The sequence below is a fragment of the Ziziphus jujuba genome, chromosome 2 (genome assembly GCF_031755915.1).
Source record: "Ziziphus jujuba cultivar Dongzao chromosome 2, ASM3175591v1".
Taxonomy (NCBI): Eukaryota; Viridiplantae; Streptophyta; class Magnoliopsida; order Rosales; family Rhamnaceae; genus Ziziphus; species Ziziphus jujuba.
The window spans coordinates 30,464,021-30,477,543 of NC_083380.1; the positions used below are offsets into that span (position 1 = coordinate 30,464,021).

The 13,523-nt window shown below is 35.6% G+C and overlaps 1 protein-coding gene across 1 annotated transcript; it reads left to right on the forward strand.

The window, feature by feature from the left end:
- Positions 1 to 498: 498 nt before the first annotated feature.
- LOC125423882 (vacuolar protein sorting-associated protein 24 homolog 1) lies at positions 499 to 3,802 on the forward strand. The gene is made up of 6 exons (XM_048479632.2): positions 499 to 988; positions 1,190 to 1,266; positions 1,776 to 1,878; positions 2,687 to 2,808; positions 3,079 to 3,273; positions 3,363 to 3,802. Exons 1-6 carry the CDS (start codon positions 877 to 879, stop codon positions 3,411 to 3,413), a joined length of 660 nt encoding a protein of 219 aa, XP_048335589.2. The 5' UTR covers positions 499 to 876; the 3' UTR covers positions 3,414 to 3,802.
- Positions 3,803 to 13,523: the final 9,721 nt, after the last annotated feature.

Consider the following 13,523-nt stretch of genomic DNA (forward strand, 5'->3'; position numbering starts at 1 on the left):
TCCTCCCCCCTTGGGGCCCAGCGAGTCTCACAATCCTCCCCCCTTGGGGCCCAGCGTCCTCACTGGCACACCAATCTGGGTACTGGCTCTGATACCATCTATAACAGTCCAGTCCACCCACATGCGATATTGTCCGCTTTGGGTCCAGCACGCACGGTTTTGTCAAAACGCGTCGTAAGGGAAAGGTATCCACACCCTTTTTAAGGCATGTTTCGTTCTTTTTCCAACCGATGTGGGATCTCACATATAACTGCAATGGGACATTGCAGCCTCCAAAGATGACTCAACTAGCTAGAAATAATTTAGCCATTTCTTAAAAGAAGAAGAAAAAAAAAATAATAATAAAATAAAAAATAAAAAAAGCACCTTACGTTGGAGAAAAACTTGTATGCATCAATGGTACTGGGCCAGCAGCAATCTCTCCAAGTACGTCATTTAAAATTGGCCAGCACACTTAACTTCCATTTTACATGGCTCTTTAATTTTCAGGGTTTTTTCGATAAATAGCCACCTTACAATTCCATTTTAGAAAAATAGCAAATTTTTTTATTTTTTTAAAAACTAACCAATATTTTACCCGTTTGGACTAAAGTACCCTTAAGGTGGCTATTTATGGGAAAAACCCAAGAGAAAAACTCTGTGTCCTTGTTCTTGCTTCAAAACGAAAGCCTCCAATGGAAAGCTATAAGAAAAAGTTGACTACTTTTTGACGAATTTATCAAATTTCTTAGGAGTGAACCTTTTTTTTGTTTTTTTTGGGTTAAATCTTTTATCCTTTGTAGGGGAAGAGAGCAAAGGCTTAGATTGCTCACGATCTGAGAGCAATCCTTTTTTGGCCCTTGTCTCTCCCTAACAGGGAATAAATTTGAAAAAGATATGGAGAAGGTGATGAACATTTTGAAGCCAAACCCAAACCCACAGCAACAATTGAGAGATTGGCAGCGTAGACTCCACCAAGAGTGCCGCAATATTGAACGTCAGATTCGAGGTTATATTTTTTTTTTCGACTAACACCCAATTCCCTTTTTTTTTTTTTGGGTGTTTTTTTGGCGTCAAATTTTTATTTTTTATTTTTTATTTATTTTCTTTTTAGGATAATTTGATTATTAGATTCACAAAGGCATAAATTTAGCTCTATGGGCTTCTGGGTATTGTTAAATTCGGGTTCTTTTGTAATGGGTTCTTTCAGATATACAAAGAGAAGAGAAAAGTGTGCAGAAAGCCATTAGAGAAGCTGCCAAGAGGAATGACATGGTCTCTGCTAAGGTACTTGCTTATGAACCTGGTTTTACACCATTTTTTTTTTTTTACTGAATAATATCTATTGAATTCCAATAATTGTTCTGATCACTTTATCGAATTCCCATGCTTGCTTTCCACCTATAGTTCCATAAAAATATATCTTTTGCTTAAATTCAATTGAGCTGATGGTGGACAGTAGAATTTTTGGCTATTTTTGTTTTTGATTACTCTATATAAATTAAATTTGTACCTAATTCATGCATGGAAGAGCTATCAACACTCGCTACAAATATGTACATTTTATAGCAAATCATGGGTTTTTGCAACTTGGTTTAAACATGGAAAATGAGGTTTTATATCTATGCTTCTACCTACATTAGAGGACGATTATCCTAGTTTCATTGGTTTTAATTTAGCTGTGCTGTGGTTTGGCCTACTGGCTGTTGTACTTAAAAAAATTTTGCTGGTTGCACCGTAGTTTTCCTCCCTCCCTTCTTTGTTATGAATTGTCTTCGTTGCGTATCTATTTTCAGGCACTTGCAAAAGAAATTGTCAGATCAAGAAAAACAGTGACCCGTCTTTATGAAAATAAGGCACAACTCAATTCAATATCAATGCACCTTGGGGAAAGTGTTGGTACGAAGTTCTTAATTATTTTATCACCGATGGAACTTCTATTTATAAATTATTATCCACTCATCTCTGATTTCTGTTATTGCTTGTCTATGAATTTAAGCAGTGTAGTTGCATCTCTGCCTGAATGGATTATGTTCAGAATTCTATTTTAATTTGATAGAAATTTGTTTTGATAACCAAGAGACTAATGATAGGATCATATCTAAGGTTAAGAATTTCTATAGTCTTAGTTTGATTTTAAAAGAAAATATTTTTGTCGTATTACTTGGATAGAGAGTGCATGATGGATGAAGTGAGTCGGTGAGTTGAACAACAACTTAGATTCCTCATGCAAAGAATAATCTTTTAAGACAATCTCGAGACTAGTCACATGTTCCTGTACAAAGATGACAGTCTTCATTTTGAAAATATAAGATTAACTTTCCTTTATAATCTAATCCATTCCATAGAATTACCATATTTCCGACATAGACATGAGATAGATGGTTGAGAAGATAAGATGGTTAATTTTATCACATGTTGAATTTTCATAACAAATGAACTGGGGAATTGAATCAGACAGTACTGACTATGATATTTTTATGTTGACCCATTATGAAAATTTGTTCTTTTACTTTCAAGTCTAGGCTATTGCAATGTAGGGTGCAAAAGGAACCAGTGTAATGATGTTTCTTGCATTAGGGATAAATTATCTTTATAACAGTGGTTAGTAATCTATTTTATGAACTGATGGTAATGCTTATTGTCTGCTTGTTTTACCTCTTTTAAATTTCCTTTCTTTTAAAAAAAAAAATTGGTGAATCTGCAGCTATTGCCCTTACTGTGGGGCATTTATCTAAGAGTGCAGATGTTATGAAGCTTGTCAATAATCTCATGAAAGCTCCAGAGGTGGCTACTACAATGCAAGAGTTCAACAAAGAAATGACCAAGGTATGCCTGTTGCTAACTTTTACTTTATAGAGTGTAAAAATATACCTTTTTCGGTGGATAAAGTGTAGTTTTTCAGGTTATAACTGCCTTTTGTTGAGCATTTTTTTTAGCAGTGTTTTCTTTGATTAAAAAAGAATTAGCTAAGATTAATATCCAACCGAAGTTTTTACTTTCAATTTCCTATTCTTAGATTTATTCAGCCTTTCATTTTTGTGTTCTCATATTCTATTAATCCAATTGAGTTGTCCGCTGAAGAAACTGATTTTGTAGGCAGGGGTGATTGAGGAGATTGTAAATGATGCTGTTGACTCAGCACTAGACTCTGAGGATATGGAAGAGGAGATAGAAGAAGAGGTTGATAAGGTTTTGACTGCCATTGCTGGTGAGATTGCCGCAGAGCTTCCTGAAGCTATCAGGAAGGAGATAATAAAACAACCTGCTCAGACATCAGAAAATGGAGAGGAGGTATGTTGACCTGACTGTCGTGTAATATGAAAAGCTTTTACTTTCTGGCATTGAAGAAGCGTAACATGTTTAATTTTATATTTATATAGGAGGAAGCAATACCCGAGGGTGTTGATGATGAGGAAGAATTGGAAGAATAAGAGCTCGACTGGCCAAAGTACGGTCATAAGTCAGAGATCAAGCCTACCATAACGTTATGGGAGAAGTTGGGCAGTGCGTTTGCATGTGGCCTCTTGAACAGATTGAGATTGCGGCGCCTCTGGCCTAATTATCACTAACAAAGAGAACTTCGAGGAAGCACCCACTGTATAATAGAAAGCAATGTTTTTGTGAAGTTGTGAGTTAGATGGTTATTTGTGTAACATTGAAGTGCGGAATGTATCTTTTGTCTATACCTGATTTATAATTACCATGGTGGAAATTTGTGTTGCTCTTGAAGCATTGTAACTTTCATAATCTCATCAACATCAATAAAAAAATGAATTTCATGAAACTGCTCATGAGAATTTTAGATTTTGTGAATGAAATGAACGGCCCTAATCTTTGTGTACTTTGACCTTGCTTGTTAAGGGCAGATCATCCCTATTTGTATGCAGAAAATCTAACAATGTGTACTTGGATCTTGATAATAGAGCTTTGGCATTAAGGATTGGGCTGGATTAAACCACAAACTCCTGATCAGTTCTATATCCCAAATGAGCCCGGAAAGCCGATGCATATGCTTTGAACATCTTATTCACAATCTTGGAATATTATCACAGGGATTCATGGATTGTTGCCATCATTTTCATATGCTTTACAGGTGTTTGATCCATTAGGTTCTAACTGGATTTGAGATCTAACTCCATTTAATTATTTGAAAGATCCCATACAGAGGGCTTTACAGAGCCATTAAGATATGATACTATGAGCTTGCAAACAGCAATGCTCACATGACAATGACTTTCTTGGAAATAATGCTTCCTCAAAGGAAACCTTACAACTAGAAGGTTAAAAGGCATACTAGGCCAATTGTGGACTGCAATAGATTACCTTCTATCAAGTATCAAGCATTAGTTTAAGAGTTGTTTATTATACAGTAATAAGAATATTTCTTTACACAACCAAATATTTGTTCAATTTTCATTAACAATTTTAAATTGTCTGAAGTTATATTTCCGTATAACTTAACTTGCTTGTTCGAAGTCATATTTCTGAATAAGTTAAGGATGTTTGCCTACAGACTGTTGAACATGCTATTTTTAGTACTTTGCATCCGAATACATCTAAAACATTTAGCCGTATAGTACTGAGTGTATCTGAAACGAAAAATTATAATGGTGGCTTATAATGTTCATTTAACAAAGATAACAATGTGGTATTGATGTAAGGATAAGTAATTGACCTTATAGGAAATGTGCCATGTTTATTTATTGGAATTCCGTTATGTACAAACGCCTTAAGAGCTCAATTGCAAATTTTAAAAAATTTTCCGCTTGTCGGAAATATTTCCTATAGGCGGAAAAATTTTCCTACTGGAGGAAAAATGGAGGAAAAACATTCCTCCAGTCGGAAATCCCATATGAAGAAAAATTGAAGCCTCTTGATAAATTTCCGCTAGGTGGAAAAATTTTCCTCCAAGCGGAAATAGTTTTCCTCCTGTTGGAAAACATTTCCTCCAAGCGGAAATCGTTGAATAATTTTTACTCCTATTAGAAACTAATTTCCTCCACTTGGAAAATCAATTTCTAATAGATTATATAAGTTAATAGTAGGGTAAAAAAAATTGGGAGTGGAGACAAATATTATATAAGATGAAGATGGAATTAACAAAAAATGTAGTGACATTTAAAATCAATAACCATTTTAAATAAAAAAAAAATTGATATATGTTTGTTTTTATTTTCAAAATCATTTGGACATTTCATAAAATGATATGTAAACTAAAGATTGAAAATCAATTCCAGAAAGCCTCTTTTCATTTAGGATTAAATTCAAAAAAAAAAAAAAGATATGAAATAATTATCAAAACATATTAAACCATAACACTAAATTAAAACTTTCTAATTCGAAGTATAAGACAATGGATTCGTACATCTCTGCCTATAATGTCCAACACCACCGCATCGGCTACATCTACGTCCAATAACATCTTCACCTTTGGATGGTATGCATTGCATCCTCGGTCTACCGGCTCGCCTACGTGTCCATCTTGGTGGAAGAACAATGCGACTTGCCACGTCATCCGGGACATGCCACTGTTTTTCATCTAACAAATGATAAATGGACTCAGCATAAGCTGCACGATATGCATCCGCGGTGTAGTAATGAGAACACATGCCATGAGGAGCAATTTTTCGGTCTCTGCAAGCGGCAATACAATGATCACAAGGATATTGATCAAGATCGAAGACTTTGCATGAGCATGTTTTTGATTGGAGATTAACTGTACCCCTCAAACTCCCACCTTCCACAAGAAATTCATGCATATTAATGGCTTTCACACGTAGTCCGATGGATTCCAAATTTCGTAGTTTGAGTTGCTCTTCCATATGGTCAGTCACAGGCTTTGTCAATTTTGCACCTGCAGTACGTCGCTCATAAAACCACCTTTGCAGTAAATCCCGTATGTGCTCTATTAATGCTACTATTGGCATCTCTCTAGCATCTAGCAGAATGCCATTCAAGCTTTCTGCAATATTGGTGGTCATGATAGTGTACCTTCTACATGGACAAAGAGAACGTGCCCACCTTGTAGGGTCACATGATCGAATGTACTGGGCAGCCCTACTGTTTTTTGCCTCAATTTGCCCCATATAAAACTCAAAATCTTCAACCAAATATGCACTAGCTGCGAGCATGAAACATTGTATTATTGATTCATCTTTCGCATGTCCATTTGCTTTAATATTTCTGCTTATATGGTACGTGCACAACGCATGGTATGCATTGGGAAAAACTTTGCGTAATGCCCTTTCAATAGCGGGGTGTCTATCACTCACAAACACCAAATCTGGAAAATCTCCAATAGCATCCTTCAGGTTTTGGAAAAACCATGTATATGCTTGCTCGTTCTCTCCATCTCCAATGCCGAAAGCCAAAGGATATATTTGCTTATTGCCATCCATGCCCGATGCAATATACATGTACCCTTTGTATTTCCCTTTCAATGTAGTTGTATCAACAGCCAATACGGGTCTTATGTGGAATTTAAATCCCCTAATGCTTGCTCCAATCGCCATAAAGAAATATACAAAATTGTTATTATCGTCTGTTTTGATACGTGTAACAGTCCCAGGGTTCTTCGACACTAACTCATAACAGTAGGTAGGTAACTTAGCAAAATTCTCCTCTGGAGATCCCCTAACACTGTTAAGTGCATACTCTTTACCTCTCCATGCTTTGTTGTAGCTTATATTCACCCCATATTTCTGCAAAAAATCATGTTGAATTTCTTTGGGTTTGTAAACACGTGCAATACCTTCATATTTAGATTTGATACATTGCCCGATAACCCGGCTACTGGCTTGCCTGTGTTCTCGATGCACGATATCTAACGAGCAACTGTGTACATTATCAAAAATTCTCACAACAAATATTTCTCCATTTTTAAATGTGGTTGCACATAGTCGCCATTTACAAGTATTTTCCAAGCATACAACCTCATACCGTTGTGTAGTTGACCGTGTCACCTTGAACTCCTTATTTTCTCGCATGCAATAGATACTCAGTTTATTCTGTAGGTCACGTTTGTTGCGAAATAATTGTCCAACTACTATGCTCTCACAGCCAGTGAACTTTGACGAAAATATGGCCATAGAACCACTTCTGTTGCTCGATGATATGTGGTCACTTGTAGCACGATGAACCCTAACATCATCAACTCCTTCATTGTTCATTTCAGGATGCATATCATTATCATTGTCCGGCAACTCATGATCAAAATCTACATCATTATGACCAACATCATCCACTGCTGCATTGTAATTCTCATCATGATCAATATGATGCAACTGCTCATACTCCTCGTCGTTAGGAAACCGTTCAGCATAGTCACCTCCAACATCAACTCCTTCGTGAATGTTAAATGATGTCCAGGCCCCACGAACATCAACTTGATCTCTAAACTGAGTTTCTTGACCCATAATTTCCTGAGATGTAGCCTAAATTGGTTCAGTACCGGAAGCTTGTGGTAGACGACCGCCAATTGGAGGACAAGAAAAAGAATGAAGATTACTCCCACTATCCGAAGCAAATGCTATTTGATGAACATTTCTACATACATGTTCAACTTTTGAAATCACCTCAACATACAATGGAGGCCGCATCATTGTCATCCCTCCATTCCTCACTTCTTGAAGAAAGCATTTCACATCCCTATCACATCGTATTTCTGTAGGATCCAACTTTTCTGCACATCGTCCATATATCCATTTTAGCTTTAGCAAATATTCATTTCGATCTATCTCAATAGAATTGAAAATCTCATCCTCTAACTCTGATTTTGTGCATCTCTTGCTGACGGAAACCATTACATTTTTACCATTTCGATATTCCCAATCACCACTATCATTTTGTACCAATGTTCCATTGTATAAAACCGCAATTACAATGTCATCATCTTCCATTTTACTACAAAATTAAATGAATAACGTTAAACTAAATCAATAAATATATAAAATTTTGAATAATATTAAACAAACATATTAACTGTATTAAAAAAGTTGATTCTATTTTTTTTTTTTGGGGCCAAATATAGCTTTTTCCTACTGGCGGAAAATTGGCGGAAAACTGGCGGAAAAATGGTGGAAAACTGGCGGAAAACTGGCGGAAAAACTGGCGGAAAACTGGCGGAAAATTAGAGGAAATTTGGCGGAAATTTGCGAAAACTGAGAAACTGGAGGAAATTGGCGGAAATTCATCTTTTTCGCCAAATTTCCTCCATTTTTACTGTTTTTCGCGATTTTTCAGTTTTACACAAAATTTCTTCCATTTTCAAACCATATGCCACCTAAGTATCTTTAAAATCACATATAACATCTCATAAATCAATTTCTTGCATACCCATATCAAATAAAAAGCTTAAAAAACCCTAAACTAATAAAACTTACAAGAAAAAAGAGAAAGAGAAAAAACAAAAAAAAACACATATTTTCTTACTTTCATCTAATAAGAAAAAAGATAAAATTTTTACTTGATTTTAGTTTGAGATATGAGAAAATACAAAAAAATGAGAGTGAGAGGCGATGAGATGCAAAGAGTTTAGAGAAACCCCACGAATAGTTTTGCAGAAACCCCACCCCCACGAACGGCTGTGTAGAGAAAGAAAGGAAAGGGTGTAAAAAAAATCTTTTGCGTAATTTTCAATTTTATCAAGGATATTTTTGTCCCAAGGTGGTTAGTTTTTAAAAAAAAAAAAATTTGCTATTTTTCTAAAATGGAGTTGTAAGGTGGCTATTTATGGGAAAAACCCTAATTTCCATGTGAATGGAGGAAAACTTTGGCCCAATTCCAACCATGATTTGATCTTCCACTTTACATGGCTTCTTAATTTCTATGTGAATGGAGAAAAACTTTGGCAACATCACTAAGACAATCTGCCAAAGACTTCACCCTCCAACCATGTTTTGGTCTTCCATTTTAGATGGCTCTTTAATTTATATGTGAATGGAGAAAAACTTTGGCCCAATACTGGCAACATCACTAAGACTATCTGCCAAAGACATCACCCTCCAACCATGTTTGGTTTCCATTTTAGATCGCTTATTAATTTCTATGTGAATGGAGAAAAACTTGGGCCTAATATTGACAGCATGAGTTGACGATAAAATACGTAGACTCTACAAAATATTTATCGAATGTCTATTTATGAATAGTATATTGTATTATATCACCAATAGAATGATAGTATTTAAGTTTTTCCTACGTGAATTGTTGAACAATCAATTAAAAAAAAAAAAAAGAAAAGGGGGAATAGATAATGAGAGAAATTTGTGGAAATCAATTAATCTCAAACCAAAGTCTTTAACTATTTTTAAAATCAGAAAATCAAAATAGATTTTCAAAATAAAATAAAATTTTAAAGTTTAAAATTGAATTTCAAATACAAATCAAATTGAAATTCAAGTTCGTTTTATCTGGGTTCCTCTCTTCTATAGATAGCTAGGGAAATAATAAGTTTAAAGAGGTTGGAAATATATGAGAAAAGAGTGGGGAAAAAAAAAAAAAAAAAAAAAAGAAAAGTGCAGAAATTTTGAAAAGAGATGGAGAGAGAGAGAGAGAGAGAGAGAGGGGGGGGGGGGGAGGGGAGAGAGAGAGAGTTTTTAGAAGGAAAAATTTTTTTTTTTTTTTTAAAAGTGATTATCTTCTTTCTTCTACTTTTGTTTTTCTTTTTTATTTTTTTTTCCTGAATTAACGCATAAGATTTGCTTACTAAATATTCTAGCTTAAATGAATTACTGGGTATTTCCAAAAAGTATCATGGATATTGATAAATAAATTTAATTTGTCAGTTTCCAGTCTTAGAGAATTACTGTGGATTTCTAACATACGTCATAAAAGCTGGTCTGGTAAATAAAAATGCCAGTATCGAGGCCTTAGAAAATTACTGCATATTCCTCACAGACATTATGTATATTGGGTACTGATAAAAATATTATTGTGGTACTAATAAAAAAAGGGATGAAAAAATAAATTACCTTGAATAATATCCTGTAAATTTGATAAAAAGCAGACAAAAATATTGAAAATAGGTCTTTTTCCTCTAGCCCAAAAATCATCAAATATGGATAAAATCTCCAAAATATGTTTTATCCAAAATTAAAATTACGATGAGAAATATGTTTACTGCGTTTCCTTTTTAAACAAGGAAGTGAAAAGCTATTACCAAAAAAATATCTTTTCATCTTTGATTTAATTTATTCCTGATTTCCTCAAAATCCGGTTACAAAAGGGATAAAAAAAAAAATTGAGTGTAAAAAAAAAAAAGGGAATGAAAGAAAAATGACTAATGGCAGAAAACAAAAGTGGAAAAGCCAAAAAAATAAATTAAAAAAGCAGAAGCGAAAATAGCCAAAGGAAAAGAAAAAGATAGTACAAGGCAAGGAGACCCACGCTTTTAATAATAAAGTTCAAGTTTGATAAAAGCCAAACTCATGGAAAATTGAATTGCTATCTAATAGCAAAAGAACTGGTAAAAATTGAAATCAGCAAAGAGGGAAAAATATATATATATATATATATATATATATAATTGAGCCAATAAAAGATGGTTCCAATTAATTTGCTTTGCAATTCCGCCATTAGTGCAATTTTTTCTGTTCCAAATCTTTTTCCTTTGACATCCAATCGAATAAAGGATAATAAAATCAAAATCTAAGAAAATATTTAAGGCATCGAAGTTTGTAGATTACCCTTATCCAAATGATTTCTTCTTTAAAAAAAGATTGAATCAAAACAAAATCTTATGGCTTGATTTTACTCATTCTATAATTGGATCACACTGGGTCCCATTTAAAATAAATGCGCAGTCAAATTATGTTTGGAGAGTTATAGCCAAATAAATTATTTTTTTTATTAAGAGTCTTTTTGGTAGAATTTCTTTTTCTTTTTTTTTTTCTAAAGTCTCCATTTATTAATCAAAATCTTATTTGTAAAAAAATAAAAAATAAAATAAAAAATAAAAAATATTTGACAAAAGTTAACAAATATTTACTAATAAAGAATAAGTTTTTTTTAAATTATTTTTAAAAAATCTAAATTTTGAACTTTTCTAAAAAAAAAATTTATTCAATAAATATATAATGTATTGTTTTATTTACAATCAAATATTTTTTTTATTTTTAATAAAAAATTTATTTTAAAAAGATATATTATATAAAGCAATGCTGTAGGTGTGAAGTCCCACATCGGTTAGAAAGGGAAACGAAGCATGCCTTATAAGGTGATGCGGATATTTTTCCCGTACGATACGTTTTAACAAAACCTTGAGGGCTGGGTTGTAAGAGGATTCCCCAGGCCTAAAGAGGACAATATCGGACGCGGGTGGTCTGGGTTATCACAGATGGTATCAGAGCCGGACCCGGATCGATGTGCCAGCGAGGATGCTAAATCCCAAAGGGGGAGGATTGTGAAGTCCCACATCGGTTGGAAAAGGAACCGAAGCACACCTTATAAGGTGGTGTGGATACCTTTTCCGTACGACGCATTTTGACAAAACCTTGGGCCTAACTTTTCCAACACTCCCGTGCGGCACTTAGCACCTCCCTTGCTAAGTAAGCCTTGCTCACAAGCTATCACAATGCAGAAGCTAAGAGTAAGAGAGTAGGAAGTAGGAGAGTTTGAGAGAATGTGGAGAATACTTGTATTACTAAAATTCTTGGATTCTTGGATATGTTACAAATGAAAGTCCAACCCTTTATATAGAGGGCTTGGCATGTATGAAGGTTCTAGATATGTACACATGTCACCTATCTAGTTAGGGTTCTAGATTATTCTAGGGTTATGTACAACATATTTACATGGAGTATTCTAGAGAGATTCCAATCTACATTAGTCTAGGTTTCTCTTGAATCTTCTAGAATATTCCGGGCTTCTCTAGGATCTTCATGGAGAGTGTAGAGTCTTCTGGTTAAACCTCAAAGGTTTTACTCCTTTTGCACGGGACGTGACACTCTCCCCCACCTAAACTCGCGACGCCCTCGTCGCGCCTTCTTCCTTGCCCGCCGAATGTGATCTTTGAGTTGCCGTTGTGTATCTTCGTGCTCCCCACTCACTTCACCACCCGGCAGGTTCTTCCCCTTCACCAAGTATTTGGTGTAGTTAGGCACACCTCTGTGTTGAACGACTCGATCCGCAGGTGTGGCTTCAACACTCTTGGCTGGTGAAGTCACTATCGTCGAGGGTACCCTTTTTGACTTACCTTTCACTAGGGCCTCCGTGCCCCCTTTCCTTACAATGGGAAGTGACTCTTCATAGCGTCGTGCCTTCCCGTCATGCACCTTGTGTAGTGCCTTGTTTTGTTGAGGTGATGGTTTGGCTAAGTTCCCTTCCTTAGCCTCTACATGCTTTCTCTTGTCGTCTCCACAACTTGAAGCCAATGTACACAAGCTCCCTTGGTCCAACTCTTTTGACACATTTTGTGTCAGGACCCGTCCAGAATTCCTTCCCCGGAACCCTAGACAGCCCTGATCCCAGGGAAACCCTACCGAACTCTCCAACGGAAAATCCGGCAGAGCCTCCCCTAAGGGATTTACTTACCACAAATTACCTGCACTGAAAACACACTTCTATAAACATCCCCTTATTCCTCCCACGATACTACAAATTGGTTCCACAAATTGCAGCACTTCAAAAAAAACAACAGCAGCAACCCAGTGCATTAAAAAACAACTACATGTCCAATACAGTATACAGAGCATTATACAACAAATGTGGAATTTATAAAATGACAGATAAAGAAGCAATACAAGACAGAGAGGAAAAAGGGAAGAAAACTTCTTGAACCTTCGGCAAACGAACTGAGACGTTGGGCTCGCCCCGGACAATCAACGTCTCCAACCTGGACCTAGGGGAACGGAATTTAAGAGTGTGAGATGCTAATCATCTCAGTGAGTGACCTTATCTACTATACAATATAATACCACGGTAATACAGTAGATAGATAATAATTAATTGGAAAAATAATAATTTCTCTCAAAACCCTTACAATTCTCTCAGTTGGAAAGTTCCCCTTTTAAAACATTTTCACAAAACCCTTGTACGTACTTCCCAAAAACCAAGGAACCAAACAAATTAATAAACAACAAATAAACAAATAAATACCCCAAATATAAATAAACTGCAATAAATTATAATAAATAATTTTAGAACACCTTTGGAGTTTAAAACATTATTTGCAATTTACACCGACAATTACACCTGACGCACCACACCATATACCGGTGATGCCCTCCGATACCCAGCGTCCCGAGCACCGACTGGCGGGGGGGTTAAAGAGAGAAACCTGCAGTGGTCACTTCGGCGTCCCGACAGTACCGACCGCTAAAAAAAAACCATCACCCGACCAAGGAGGGGGGCGGCTGTGCGCAACAATAACCTTGCCTGCCCACGGTCCAATGGCAACTCACGGGTGAAGTAATAACCGAACGCTAAACCATATAATAACCGCGTGCTAAACCACGTGTCCATACACCATACACCAGAACACCAATACTGTATGAGTGCGTCTAAAAATAAACAATAACAACCAACTGTACCGTTTTTAAAAAAAA

Coding starts and splice junctions, on each gene's coding strand:
- LOC125423882 (XM_048479632.2), top strand. CDS start 877: ATGGAGAAGGTGATGAACATTTTGAAGCCAAACCCAAACCCACAGCAA. Junction 1,879..2,686: donor GCACCTTGGGGAAAGTGTTG/GTACGAAGTTCT, acceptor GTGAATCTGCAG/CTATTGCCCTTACTGTGGGG. Junction 2,809..3,078: donor TCAACAAAGAAATGACCAAG/GTATGCCTGTTG, acceptor CTGATTTTGTAG/GCAGGGGTGATTGAGGAGAT.